General features: G+C 42.7%; 1 protein-coding gene and 1 non-coding gene across 2 annotated transcripts; both read left to right on the top strand.

Moving 5' to 3' along the window:
* The first annotated feature begins 224 nt into the window (after positions 1-224).
* LOC114802893 (U6 spliceosomal RNA) lies at positions 225-328 on the top strand. The gene has a single exon (XR_003751813.1). It is a non-coding gene; the product is annotated as a U6 spliceosomal RNA (small nuclear RNA).
* A 6,171-nt stretch (positions 329-6,499) lies between these two features.
* LOC114788094 (mitogen-activated protein kinase kinase kinase kinase 2-like) lies at positions 6,500-7,550 on the top strand. The gene is made up of 2 exons (XM_028976314.1): positions 6,500-6,935; positions 7,426-7,550. The coding sequence occupies exons 1-2, from the start codon at positions 6,500-6,502 to the stop codon at positions 7,548-7,550; spliced, it is 561 nt and encodes a 186-aa protein (XP_028832147.1).
* The last annotated feature ends 8,247 nt before the right edge of the window (positions 7,551-15,797 follow it).

The following is a 15,797-nucleotide window of genomic DNA, read 5'->3' as shown; positions in this document are numbered from 1 at the left end:
TACAACGTTTCGCCCTTCCATTCCAGAGGGCTTTCTCAAGACTGACTAAACAAGCTTCTCCGACGAGTCAGTGAGACTTGAGAAAGCCGTCTGGAATGGAAGGGCGAGTCCAGTTGACAGTGAAATGTAAATGTTTTTATTCAGCAAGGATGATAGTTTAGCCACAATTCTCCTGTCACTCACCACCAACGGGTCAGCCTGTTCAGCCTCTTGGTACTTTTCAGGTGCTTGCTACGGCTACACATACTAAAACTGGATCGATACAGAGAAGATTAGCATGGCCCCTGCGAAAGATGACATGCAAATACGTGAAGCGCTTCATATTTAAGGGGCAGTGGTGGCCTAGCGGTTAAGGAAGCCCCGTAATCAGAAGGTTTCCGGTTCGAATCCAAATCTGCCAAGGTGTCACTTCACTTTATCACTTCGTCACTTTATCTTTCTGTCCCCAGCACAGATGCTACCTCCACAGCAGACCACACCTAAAAGATGGCTGAGGCCACCACAGAATCATAAAAGGTCTTGAAGAGTAGGCCCACTTTCCAAGACCTGAGCCTTCGCAGCACATACAGTCTGCTTTGCCCTTGTCCTGTAGAGGGCATCAGAGTTTTAAGTCCAATCCAGTTTATTGTTCAGATGAACACCAAGGTAACTGTAGCCCTCCACAGCATCAATGTCCATACCCTGGATGTTTGTGTCTACCACACGCTCCTTGGTCTTTCCAGTGTAGTTCTTCTGGCACAAGTCCACAAAATCCCTGATCAGTTCTCTGTATTCCTTGTCATCCCAGGTTCTGTGTTGTGAGGTGATTTGCTCCTGTGTGCTCCAGCTTGTCCCTCATGATTGTTGGAAGGATGTTGTTGAAGGCACTGGAGAAATAAAATTCTGAGAACATTCTCAACGTTCTCCCAGCGGTCTTTACTTTCCTTGGCAGACGCTTTTATCCAAAGCGACTTGCAATTGGAAGACACCAGCAGTTCTCATTCGGTTTCTATAGATTTTGAGTTACAATAAGGCCGAACTTTTCAATAATAGAACATGCTGGGGAAATGTTAAGTGCTGGACAAATTCTTTTTTGTTTTTTGTGAGTGTGTGTGCATGTGCGTGTGTTAGTGTTAGACTTGTTTGAAATACGTTTTAAACAAGTGGGTTTTCAACAACAACAACATTTATTTATTATATAGCCCAAAATCACATACAGTATGTCTCAATGGGCTTATCATCATTAAAGACAGGATTCTTGTCATGTCATCATTAAAGACAGGATTCTTGAACATGTATTGAAATGAATATCCTAAATCCTGCAGTTCTTTAAAAAACACTTTGTATATTTAAGTGGAAATTTATATTTGCAATTAACACATTAGAAATGTTGTCTGACGAATTGTTGGAAATACTGGAACAAGCAGTTTAGGTCGGTACTGAGAGAAAAGTGAATGGCATTAAACTAGAAAACCCTTTTTAGGATTACAGAGAACTGCAGATGATTGGAGAAGGGGGTTATGGGAAAGTTTATAAGGCCATAAATCGACAAAATGGTCAGATGTCTGCAGTTAAGGTCATGAATATGGATCAAATGTATGACGATAATGAATTAGAATTCATGCAGAATGTCAACCACCATAACATTACTAACCTTATAGAGGTCTACTACTGGGACAAACAACTTTACGTGTTCATGGAGATTTGTGGTGGTGGCAGTTTGTGGGGTTTGTGTTACAAGACAGGAGGACCCCTCACTGAACAGGAGATCGCATATGTAACCAAAGAATGTCTACAAGGTCTACATTACATGCATGTGAGGGGGTATATGCACAGGGACTTCAAATTAGAAAATATCTTGCTCACCGAGGCTGGGAAAGTCAAGATTTGTGATTTTGGTCTGGTCGAGAAGATGGAGAGCAAAACACATGAAGTTACAGGAACAATAATGATCAGGGCTCCTGAGGTTTCAGTGGCTGAGGAACGTGGCAGCTATGATGAAAGATGTGACATTTGGTCCCTGGGCATCTCTGTACTTGATCTAGCGGAGTGCATGTCTCTTTTGACATATGAATCAGATAAAATCTATCAGAGCTGGATAACTAACACAAAAAACAACTGGTCTGAAGATTTTAAGAGTTTTGTGAGAGCTGCATTAACTGTGGACCCAGCAAGGAGGCCTACTGCAGAAGAACTGCTGAATCACAGTTTCATTCTCAGCGTGCAGTCTGGCCAAGGTAGACTGAGAAGACGTCTGTGCAGAATGAGGAACAATCCTAAGAAGCTTAACGTCGGCCATAAGACAGAAACAGTGAAGAAGCTATGCAGAGCAGTTCTGAGAACCATAAAGTCTTGCACGAGACAGAAACGGCGAAGGAGGCTATGCACAGACGTCCTAATAAACATAACGTCAGGCTCGAGACAGAAACCTCAAAGGAACTCAAACACAGTAGTAACAAAACTTCAAACGCCCATCAGAAAAAAAAGGTGAACAACCCTCGTCCCACAGAACTGTTCTATTCTCCAGCTTCCCTGTCTCGGTACGCCACACACACCTGTATTAACTAGACAAAACAGTTCAACAAAGATTGGAGAAATAGAAAATTCTCGCTTTCTCTGGCGGACTACACCATCAGCTCCCTGTGATGCCTCTGCGCTCCCATCTCTCGTCCTGTAAACGCAATAAACAGGGCCTCAAGCTCCGCACGCTTCCCCGCCTCAGCAGAATGTCCCCCTGTAGTGCACGGGCACTTCCCTCAACTCTGGTTAGAGTGCCTCTCGTCAACTTCCGGCCCTGCTCGCATCTAAGGAACAGAGAGGCGAGAGGAACAGAGACCCCCCTCCCGGTCCCGCAACAAGTCTTTCAGTCTCCAGACGCCTGCTACCACAGCGGGCTGTGTCTCAATTCCTCCATGTTCCCTCTTTCTCCTCTGCCAGAATCCCCCACTCTTGTGCCACTGAGGTGCCTGTCCCCACACGCTGCTACCCGGGCGCCTGTCATGGCTGCCCACTGCTCACTAAGGGTAATGGGTTAATGCAGAGGACAAATTTCACAGTGTGCACCGTGTGCTGTGACAATTCACTTTATTTGCAATAAACCAGCAACAACTCCATTTTGATTGTTTGGAGTTTCTGACTCGCCACAAACTCATTGTCTGAACAGGTAGGTGGTGTGCCAAAATCTTCACCATTTGGTCCAGTGTGAAATCAGGGCCAGCTCAATCCCCTTTCTGGAACAGAAACAGAATCTGGTGCAGGATGTGGCCACCTCAAAATCACCATAGAAAGGGACACCTGCAGTCTCCTGCATTTGTCAAATACCTTGGTGTATAGCTTAGTGCCTTAGTCCAATACTTTAGTCCAAGATGGCACCTGTCGTGACGAAGCAGCGCTACAGGAAGAAACTGGAGTCACAACACGAACAGAGTGACTCTAGGAGCCTGTGGCGGGGACTAAGGACAATAACGGACTATAAAGCACCAACATCCGGTACGACGAACGCGGACGTGTCTCTGGCAGACGAGCTAAATACGTTCTATGCTCGCTTCAAGGCTGCAGATAAAGACATTAGCAATGCTACAGCTAGCGGCTCCAACAGCTGCAGACAGGAGGACACTGCCAACACAGAGAACGCGTTCATCATTACAGAGCATGACGTGAGGAGAGCCTTCAGGAGAGTGAACACCAGGAAAGACGTTATCTCAGGTTAGAATCCTCAGAGCCTGCTCAGACCAGCTAGCACCTGTGTATCAGAGATATTCAACCTCTCTCTATCTCAGTCGGTGATCCCCACATGCTTCAAGGACTCCATCATTGTTCCAGTCCCAAAACAACCCTGCCTACCTCAATGACTACCGCCCTGTAGCCCTCACCTCAGTAGTGATGAAGATCTTTGAAAGGCTGGTCAGAGACTTCATCATTTCCTCATTACCGGACACACTGGACCTACTACAGTTTGCCTACCATCCAAACGTGATGCTGGACCAGGACCAGGAAGATAGTGAAGGACCTCAGCCACCCCAACAATGCCATCCAGCACCCATCCAGCACACGGCTCCAGCCTGTCTCTCTCAACCATGCAGGTTAGTAGAGAACTGAGGAGGATGAAAGCCAGGAAGGCAGCGGGCCCAGATGGAATCAGCCCAAGGCTTGTCAGGTCTTGCGCAGATCATCTGTGTGGGGTGTTGGAGCACATATATAACATGAGCCTGAAGCTAGGGAGAGTCCCACATCCTGTGTGGTACCAGTGCCAAAGACTCCACATCCCAAGGCTGGTGGTTCTGACATCCCACCTGATGAAGATCCTGGAGCAGCTGATCCAGGCGCAGCTTGGGCCTATGATGAGCTCATCACTGGTCCCGCTTCAGTTTGCTTACTCAGCCTGGCATTGGAGTGGATGATGCCATCATCCACCTCCTACATCGTAGAGACCGATCTACCTGCAAGGAGCACTGTGAGAATCATGTTCTTTGATTTCTCCAGTGCTTTCAACACCTTTCTACCCACAATCCTGAGGGACAAGCTGGAGTACACAGGAGTGGACCATTATCTTGCCACATGGATCCTGGACTACCTCACTAACGCGTACACAGCGAATTGGCGCGTACACAGTGAAATTGCACATTTGAATTCTGTAACAACTGCTGCAGCAATAGCAGGAGGTGTAGGTGTGTTATGTACACAATAGAAATGAGCTTTAAAAGCTGCATAAGTACAAAATGTCCGCTTGCAGTCAGCGGCAACACATTTGAAAAAACAATGAGGTTTGTGTCTATGAACTCTACAAAGTAAAATACAAATCTTCGAACTCTCTATTGGTTTGCTGCAAAAACGGCAGGTTATCATATTTGTCAGACTAACAACCTGTCTATTATTATGCCATATTATTAAAGTTTGTAACCTCTGCCAAAATGCAATAAAAACCACTACTTCAAAATATGGAGTTAACTAAAAAACAAACTGGAAGGTTTTAGTCTAATTAGACAGGCCCGGTGAGACGCGTTAGCACTAACTGACGATTAAAGAGTGAAGCTTATATTCTCCACACAACCATCGGTACTTTACTTCAAATTCACAGGAAAAATAGACGTGACTCTCTGTGTCTTCATGTAGATCCAGCTCCACTCGTTGCAACTTCGCATCGCTGGCTGCTCTCGTGATAATTGCGTTGTCCAATCAGAGAACAGCTAGAAACTTGCAGCCTGGTAACTTGACAACACAGAGCTCACATGGTTTGAAATTCAAACGTATAAGTGTATTTTCGCGGGAATGTAAAATATGCACTGAAATATACACTGGGGCAGTGGTGGCCTAGCGGTTAAGGGCCCCCGAAGCGCCCCCGTAATCAGAAGGTTGCCGGTTCGAATCCCGATATACCAAGGTACCACTGATGTGCCACTGAGCAAAGCAGGTGTCTAAAACTGTAAGTAAACCATGAGAAAATATAATATGAAAATTTAATATGAAAATGTTGTAATACAATAATATAATATGATATATAACACTGCTAAACACAAATGTCACCCTGGTGATAAGTAAGGAGGACTCTAGTTTGGCCAGATCCTCCTTAGTCAGGGAGGCTGATCTCCATTATTTCACCAATATTTCTGTGTTGGAGGTAGAAAAGAAAGCAAAAATGTATTCTGTAATATATGTATCTTGTATGAAACCAACCAGAAACTATATTAAAATCATTTTTCAATGCGTACAACCATAACTTAGACAAAAAAAGCAATACAATACATTGTTTGTCATACAACATAAGTGATAAATAATTAGATTTACCATCAAAAACTCTTTCCTGAGTGCTCCAGTATCAATACCTGCCTCTCCTATGTAGACCACCTTGAGACTGACTGACAGGAAGCAGATGCAGCTTTTCTTCTCTTCCACTGCAGAACGCCTCTGTCTGGAAGGTCTTCTCTGTCCACACGCAATTTAAACTCTGTTGTGGTGTCAAGTTGTTGCTCAAGGAAGCAGAATACATTTTCCATGTCTCAAGAAGAACGAGGATGCATAATATGAGTCTAAAATTCTCAAACATACAATACCATCAGCCATGCTGCAGAACAAAATAGTCTGAAAAATCTCAAATGCAATGCAATGTTTGAGCTTTCATTGTTTCAAATTCAAATTCTTGAAGAAGAGAAACTACCAACCGTTTCAAAATTCATTCTGAACACAAACCCGTCAAAAGGTCATATCCTCATTAAAGAAGGGGTTTCTTTAACACATATTGAAATGAATATCCTAAATCCAGCAGTTCTTTAAACAAAACGTTCTATTTAAGTGGAAATTTATATTTGCAATGAACACACGAGAAAGGTTGTCTGACATATTGTTGAACATACTGAAACAAGCAATTTAGGTCGGTACTCAGAGAGAAGTGAATGGCATTAAACTAGAAAACCCTTTTTTGCATTACAGAAAATTGCAGCTGATTGGAGAAGGGGGTTATGGGCAAGTTTATAAGGCCATAAATCAACACAATGGTCAGATAGCAGCAGTTAAGGTCATAAAGATGGATCAAATGTATGACGATAATGAATTAGAATTCATGCAGAATGTAAACCACCATAACGTTACAAACCTTATAGAGATCTACTACTGGGACAAACAACTTTACGTGTTCATGGAGATTTGTGGTGGTGGCAGTTTGTTTGGTTTGTGTTACAAGACAGGACCCCTCACTGAACAGGAGATCGCATATGTAACCACAGAATGTCTACAAGGTCTACATAACATGCATTTGAGGGGGTATATGCACAGGGACATCAAATTAAAAAATATCTTGCTCACCGATGCTGGGGAAGTCAAGATTTGTGATTTTGGTCTGGTCGAGAAGATGGAGAACAAAACACATGAAGTTGTAGGAACAGTAATGATCAGGGCTCCTGAGGTTTCAATGGCTGAGGAACGTGGCAGCTATGATGAAAGATGTGACATTTGGTCCCTGGGCATCTCTTTACTTTATCTAGCAGAGTCCATGTCCCATTTGACATTTGAATCAGATACAATATATCAGATTTGGATAACAAACACAAAAAACAACTGGTCTGAGGATTTTAAGAGTTTTGTGAGAGCTGCATTGATTGTGGACCCAGCAAGGAGGCCTACTGCAGAAGAAGAACAGAAAAGGCTAAGGACGTCATGCAGAGCAGACATGAGAAACATAACGTCATGCACGAGACAATAACGGCAAAGGACAAGTTATGCAGAACCGTTCTGAGAACCCGCAAAGGAACTCAAGTAGTGACAAAACTTCAAACGGCCATCAGAAAAAACAGGGGAACGACCCCCATCCCACAGAGCTGTTCTAATCTCCCCGTCCCGGTACGCCACACACACCTGTATTAACTAGACAAAACAGTCCAACAAAGAGTGGACAAATCAGCTCCCTATGATGGTCTGCTCTTCCATCTCTCGTCCTGTAAACGCAATAAACAGGGCCTCAGGCTCCGCACGCTTCCCCGCCTCCGCAGAACAAACCAACCCTGGTTAAGAGTGCGCAGAACATCCAGAAGCCGCCTCTCGTCAACTTCCGGCCCCGCTCGCCGTCCTCCAGCTCCTAAGGAACAGATACCCCCTACCGGTCCCGCAACAAGTCTTTCAGTCTCCAGACGCCTGCTAAAACAGCGGGCTGCGTCTCAGTTCCTCCACGTTCACCTCTTCCTCCTCTGCCAGAAACCCCCCCCCTCTAAAAAAAATAAACTCACTAACTCGTGAGGGGCCCGTCCCCACACACTGCTCCCCCGGGCGCCCACTGCTCACTAAGGGTGATGGGTTAAATGCAGAGGACACATTTCACTGTGTGCACCGTGTGCTATGCTGCTGTGACAATCACTTCACTTTATATGCAATAAACCAGCAACCACTCAATTTGGATTATTTGGAGTTTCTGACATAGTTTTTATAGTCCCAAATTCATAAGTGCTGGCCTTTAGAATTCATGCACAATACAGATAAAGCTTAATGTAAAGTTTTCTATTCTCTAATGAGTATGTTTGTTTGTAATTTGAAATGATGAATATGATGGTTTTGAATATGAACTCGCATCAAATTAAATGCCAAGTTATATTGATTTAAATACTCTAATCTCTGTGCTACACAAAACAGAAACTCAATCATAAAGTGTTCATCTGCAGCGGATGTAAAATGTGGCATGGGGTTTAACTGCAGATCTTGTGCTTGGATGCTGCCACAAATAACCGAGCCTCAACTGCATTCACTTTCTTCATGAAAACAGTCCAACTGCATGGCTTACCATCACGGTCCTTTGACCCGACCACCATTTTTATGTCTGGTTTACAATTTCAAAAGAGAAACTATCGACAGTGTGTATGGTGTCGGTATGGTGCTGTCGAGCGTTTTCATTAGTGAGGTCGGAAGTTGAAGTTGAGCTTTATTGTCATTTCAGCTATATACTTTAGACGGTACATACTGAAACGAAACAACGTTTCTCCGGATCCTGGTGCTACATGTGACATTTGAACGATTAGACAAAGTTACGTACTGACATAAAGTGCACGTGTGCGAAACAGAAAATCTGATCCACATAAAATGCAAACGGGACACAAAAGAATAACATTTAACAAAAAAACATGTAGATAACAATGAGACAGACTGCGCTAAACAGGTGAAATGGATAATAAATGTGCAAAATAGTGCAAATACTGCTGTGCAAAATGGAACAGTGCATTAATAGATAATACAGATATATAATTATACAATATAACAGAGGTAGTGTGTGTGTGTGTGTGTCAGTCCAGAGTGGAAAGTCCCTGAGTGTTCAGGTGTCTAAAACTGTAAGTAAACCATGAGAAAATGTAATGATAAAATACAATATGAAAATATTATAGCAAAATAATATAATATGATATTTGACACTGGTGATGAGTAAGGAGGACTCTAGATTGGCCAGATCCTCCTTAGTCAGAGAACTGTAATACATGTCTCTAGTGCACACTTCTAAAAAAGCGAGGCTGACCGACATTATTCCCCCAATATTTCTGTGTTGGAATTAGAAAAGAAAGTAAAAATGTATTCTGTGCATAAAATTAATATATGTATCTTTTATTAAAACAACCAGAAACTATGTCTATGAAGATTCTTAGTCATCCAGGTCAATTTGTCTGAAAGTTGAGTCGTGGCAACTGGACTTTCCTTCTTTCATGTAGAGACACTTCATTCTGCATTCTTTCAATACATAAAACCATATTTTAGACAAAAAAAAAAAATTAGCATACAAAACGTGTGATAAATTATTAGATAAATTATTTCAAATTCAAATTAAAATGTTTCACAGAATGTATTTTTGTTTCCACTTCTCTTCATCGCTTGTACACCCTCTTCTTGCATTATAATGTCACAAACAGCTTTTTGTCATTTCCAGAATAGCGGAAGGGGCCAAGTCAGGGATGACCAGTTTGAGGTTTGTTTGTTCCATAGTGTAAGGAATCACTTGAAAGTGTTCTATGTCTTGAAGAAGTTTTTCTTCTTGAAGAAGAGAAACTACCAACATTTTCAAAATGGGAGGAGCCAAATGTTTCTTCATTCTGAACACAAACCCGTCAAAAGGTCATATCCTCATTAAAGAAGAGGTTTCTTTAACATGAATTGAAATGAATATCCTAAATCCTGCAGTTCCTTAACAAACAATTTGTCTATTTAAGTGGAAATTTGTATTTGCAATGAACACACGAGAAATGTCGTCTGACGAATTCTTTGAAATACTGAAGCAAGGAATTCAGGTTGGTACTGGGAGAGAAGTGAATGGCATTAAATTAGAAAACCCTTTTTTGCATTACATAAAACTGCAGATGATTGGATATGGAGGATATGGGAAAGTTTATAATGCCATAAATCGACACAATTGTCATATGGCTGCAGTTAAGGTCATAAATATGGATCGAATCTATGACGATAAGGAATTCGAATTCATGCAGAACGTCAACCACAACAACATTGCAAACCTTATAGAGATCTACTACTGGGACAAACTACTTTACGTTTTCATGGAGCTTTGTGGTGGTGGCAGTTTGTGGGATCTGTGGTACAACACAGGACCCCTCACTGAACAGGAGATTGCATATGTAACCAAAGAATGTCTACAAGGTCTACATAACATGCATGTGAGGGGGTATATGCACAGGGACTTCAAATTAGAAAACATCTTGCTCACTGACGCTGGGGAAGTCAAGATTTGTGATTTTGGTATGGTCGAGAAGATGGCGAACAAACCAGATGACGTTGTGGGAACAGAATATACCAGGGCTCCTGAGGTTTCGATGGCTGAGGAACGTGGCAGCTATGATGAAAGATGTGACATTTGGTCCCTGGGCATCTCTGTACTTGATCTAGCAGAGCGCATGCCCCTTGTCACATATGAATCAGATAAAGTCTATCAGAGTTGGATAACCAACACAAAAAAGATCTTCTCTGAAGATTTTAAGAGTTTTGTGAGAGCTGCATTGACTGAGGACCCAGCAAGGAGGCCTACTGCACAGGAACTGCTGAATCACAGTTTCACTCTCAACGAGCAGTCTGGCCAAAGTAAACTGAGAAGACGTCTGGGCGTATGCAGATGTATACAGAGCAATCCTAATAATCTTAACGTCGGTCATAAGACGGCGAAGGATGTCATGCAGAGCCGTCCCGAGAACCAAAACGTCATGCACAAGACAGTAACGGCAAAGGAAGCTATGCAGAGCCGTCCTGATAAACACAACGTCTGCCCTGAGACTTCAACAGCAAAGGAAGCTATGCAGAGCCGTCCTGAGAAGTGTAACATTGGCCATGAGACAGCAATGGCAAAGGAAGCTATGCAGAGCCGTCCCGAGAACCAAAACGTCATGCACAAGACAGTAACGGCAAAGGAAGCTATGCAGAGCTGTCTTGATAAACACAACGTCGGCCCTGAGACATCAACGGCAAAGGAAGCTATGCAGAGTGGTCCTGAGAAGCCTAACATCGGCCATGAGACAGAAACGGCAAAGGAGAAGCTATGCAGAAAAGTCCTGATAAGCATAACCTCAGGCACGAGACAGGAACAGCAAAGGAAGCCATGCAAAACCGTAGTGATAACCATAACGTCAGGCACGAGACAGAAACACCAAAGGAATCAAAAGATAGTAGTGATAAAACATTAAACGCCCATCAGAAAAAACGGGGGAACAATCCCTGTCACACAGAACTGTCACACTAATCTCCAGTTTCCCCGTCCCGGTACGCCAAACACACCTGTATTAACTAGACAAAACAGTCCAACAAAGAGTGGACAAATAGAAAATTCTGCGCTCCCATCTCTTGTCATGTAAACCCAATAAACAGGGCCTCAGCCTCCACAGGCTTCCCCACCTCAGCAGTTTCCAAATAAATACTAAAAACAGTATGTATGGTGTCGGTATTCATTAGTGAGGTCGGAAGTTGAAATTGAGCTTTATTGTCATTTCTGATATATACGTGTTAGACGGTACATAGCGAAATGAAACAACGTAATCTGGTGCTACATGTGACATTTGTAGGGTGGTAGTAGCCTAGTGGGTAAAACACTCGCCTATGAACAAGAAGACCCAGGTTCAAATCCTACTGCCATTGTGTCCCTGAGCAAGACACTTAACCCTAAGTTGCTCCAGGGGGGGGACTGTCCCTGTAACTACTGATTGTAAGTCGCTCAGATAAATGATGAATTTTTGATGAATTTTTTATATGTAAATGACTAATGTAAATCTATTTTTTTTTTTTTTACAGTACAGAGATGGTCTGAGGAGAGCGAGAAGGCTCTTAAGGACTATTTTGAGTGTACTGTGTGGGAGGTGCTTTGTGATGACCACAGGGAGGACATCGACAGCCTTGCTCAGTGCTCCCCACCCCCAAAAATAACATCCAGCACGAATCCAGCACACAGCTCCAGCCTGTCTCTCTCAACCATCCTGTGTCACGTCCATGCGGGCATGACGCGGCGGGTGCACGGAGAGGAGGACGAAGAGTGACGAGGAATGGAGGACGCTTTCACCTGACATCACGAAACTGGGGTTTAATTAGTGAATCACAGGACAGGGGAGACACCCGAGACGTAGACACTGGTGAACACGGAACATAACGTTAAAGACCTGACAGTGGACAGAAACAAACAGGGCAGCTTTATACATTTGACACAGGTGAAAACGATTAGGGAACATTTCACAGGACAACAATGAAACTCCGGTCCGGATCCTGGACCGGAGTAACCCCCATTTCGGACCGGATCCTGACATCCAGGTCAGGAGGGAACTGTAAGAATGGCCATCACGGGAGCCTGCTTTTGCCTTGCATAACAGATGTCTGCAGGGGGAAGTGTGACATTCCTGTGTCGATTGTTGTGCGTGAAGATTCGACACCTCTGTTTTACATGTCTTTTGTCTGACGGTTACGTGTGAAGTATCAGCCGTCAGGACCGCCCAGCCCCTTTGTCTTCCCCAAATGGGAGGCACCGGGGGCGTGACATCAGAAACAACAGGTTCTGATTGGTCAGTGACAACTTCCTGTAGGCCAGTGACAACTTCCTGTAGGCCAAGGGTATAAAAGTCTGCTCACATGTGGAAAAAGGACCTTTGAGCTTTCTTGTTCAGGGGCTTTTCCATCGGAAGCCGGAAGGCTTCTGAGCCTTTCTCTCCCCCTCTCTTTCTCTTCTCCCTCTTTCTTCTCATTTTATTTTCTCTGTAACCTTGGTACCTTTTTACATTCAATATTCACATGTAACTACAATAATTATTTACCGGTGTTAATAAATTAGAAACTGTTCATTTTTAACCTCTACTGTGCCATGCCTCTTTCTGCCAGGTAACATCAAATTGGAGTGGTTGAATACAGTGCTTTGTGTGGAGGAAGAAATAGTTTTTTCTACACACTCTATTCATCCCGACGTGATACCTTTTCTCGGATGTGGACCTGTGACCGTAAGTCTCTTTTATCTGAATTTTACTGCATAGGGAGGAATAGAATCTATGTGCTTTAATTTAAATAAAAAGGATCTACATATCCTAAAAAGCCCGGGACCGTAGAAACCGAGGCATTTCTAAATCCAGATCCAGTCCGACAAGGTATAAAATGAACATTGACTAATTACTGTATCACTTACAATGTGGCATGTAGATATGGCTGGCACAATAGATGAACCCACAAACCAAACTGTTAACCAGGATTTGTGACATTTTAGATTACCGGTATTACATTGAACATCATAAACCATGTCCCACGGTGAACAATTTGATAAGAACTGATCAGGGATTGGAAATTGCACTGTTAAAATTCATTGTTTACATTTTAAATTCATGTTCAGTATGATCAACATGCTTAGGATCATAATTAAAATTTATGTGAAACTGTTTCTCTCTCTGAACACCTCAACAATGCCATAATCTCAAATAATAGCTTTTAGTGATAAAGGTGTAATTCTCTAATCACATGGCAACAAGCGGGATTTTTATTTGTGTTTATTTTTCCGGCCACTGTTGTTGATTGAACTTCGTTAGCCGATGCAAATTCGCAGAGTTATGAATTCCCTAATAAAGATGTAATTCTCCAATCACATGGCAACAAGGGTCCACTCTTGAAGACCTTTTATGGCTCTATGATGGCCCCAGCCATCTTTTATGGTGTGGCCTGCTGGGCAGGTAGCATCTCTGCTGGGGACAGGAAGAGGCTGAACAGGCTGATCCAGAGTGCCACCTCTGTTCTAGGATGCCTTCTGGACCCAGTGGAGGTGGTGAGTGACAGGAGAATGGTGGACAACATCTCCCACCCCATGCAGGAGACCCTGACAGGACTGAACAGCTCCTTCAGTGGCAGGCTGCATCACCCACCGCTGTCAGGCTCTACAACAGCTGACCACACAAACAAACACACACATCCAGTACACCATCTCAACTTCTCTTATGTGCAATATGTGTGTTTATTAACATAGATAATTCTTTGTGAAAATAGATAATTTTCTTTATTATGAAATGATTGGGGTCATACAAACTGTTTGAAGATTTTTTTCTTCATTTTTTTGTTAGTACAAAGAGTTTGTATGACCCCAATAATTTCAATACGAAGAGAGAATATATTTACTCCCAAGTGGTTTAGATGGGTTAGTCTGGATCTAGATCCAAATCCCAGAGGAACAATCTCCACCTGAACGTCAGCAAGACAAAGGAATTAATAGTGGACTTCAGTACAAAGCAGGAGAGGACCTACCAGACCCCTGTCATCAACAGGAGCCCAGTGGAGAGAGTGGACAGCCTCCATTACCTCGGTGTTTACATCACGCAGGACCTGTCATGGTCCTGTCACATCAACACCGTGGTGAAAAAGGCCCAGAAGCGTCTCTACCACCTCAGACGCCTGAGAGACTTCAGACTGCCATCCAAGGTGCTCAGGAACTTCTACTCCTGCACCATAGAGAGCATCCTGACGGGAAATATCTCAACCTGGTTCGGGAACAGCACCATGAAGGACAGGCGAGCCCTACAGAGGGTGGTTCGATCAGCCGAACGAATCATCCCTACCAAGCTCCCTGACCTTCAATCTATCTACAGCAAATGGTGCTGCACCAGGGCCAGGAAGATAGTGAAGGACCTCACCCACCCCAACAATGGACTCTTCTCTCTGCTGCGATCAGGGAAGCGCTTTCGCTCCCTGAAGTCCAACACAGAGAGAATGAGGAGGAGCTTCTTCCCGCAGGCTGTCCAAGCTCTCAACATCAAGAGTACATAGAACTCATGCACTTTCACCCCCAATCACTCCGGACTCTTTTGCACAAAACCACTTTGCACAAAATGACTCTGCGCTTTTTACCTTAATGCTCTTTCTTTATGGCTCTTTCTTCTTTCTTTAAACATTGTAAAAACTGTAACTCATTTGCACACCTTCACCCTACCAGTTACACATATTTTATGTTAAAGATGTAAAAGTGTAATATTTGGTTATGTTTGCAATATTTGCATATTGGTTCACTGTTTACTTGCAACATTTGCAATACTGTGGTCTGTAGCAGTCGCAGAAAGCATTTCACTGCACATCATACCGTGTATGACTGTGTATGTGACAAATAAAATTTGAATTTGAATTGAAATCCACTTGAGAGTAAAATACTTCCTATGCTCTCTCTATATATTGAGATGGATTGGGGTCATACAAACTGTTTGAAGATCTTTTTCTTTATTTACATATATAGTTCTTTGTTAAAATAGATAATTTTCTTTATTACCATTTTCTTTATTTATAAGATAAAAAAATTCAAAGAGTTTGTAAGACCCCAATCATTTTATTATGGAAAGTGTATATATTTACCCTCAAGTGGTTTAGGTTCTAGAGGAAGACGTCCAGGCTGGGCTGAGTCTGGATCTAGATATACTCTCTTTCCATTATGAAATGATTGGGGGCATAAAAACTCTTTGAATATTTTTTCTTTATTAACATAGATAGTTCTTTGTTAAAATAGATAATTGTCTTTATTACAATCTTTCCTTATTTATAAGGTAAAAAAATTCAAAGAGTTTGTAAAGACCCCAATCATTTCATTATGGAAAGTGTATATATTTACCCTCAAGTGGTTTAGGTTCTGGAGGCAGACTTCCAGGCTGAGCGGAGTCTGGACCTCGATATACTCTCTTTCCATTATGAAATGATTGGGGTCATACAAACTCTTTGAAGATTTTTTTCTTTATTAACATAGATAGTACAAAGAGTTTGTATGACCCCAATCATTTCAATATGAAGAGAGAATATATTTACTCCTAAGTGGTTTAGGTGTGTTAGTCTGGATCTAGATCCAAATCCACTTGAGAGTAAAATAC

Source organism: Denticeps clupeoides, chromosome 1, assembly GCF_900700375.1.
Source record: "Denticeps clupeoides chromosome 1, fDenClu1.1, whole genome shotgun sequence".
In the NCBI taxonomy this organism is placed as follows: Eukaryota; Metazoa; Chordata; class Actinopteri; order Clupeiformes; family Denticipitidae; genus Denticeps; species Denticeps clupeoides.
The sequence above is the reverse complement of the archived record's forward strand: the minus strand, read 5'-3'. Positions and strand labels throughout refer to the sequence as shown.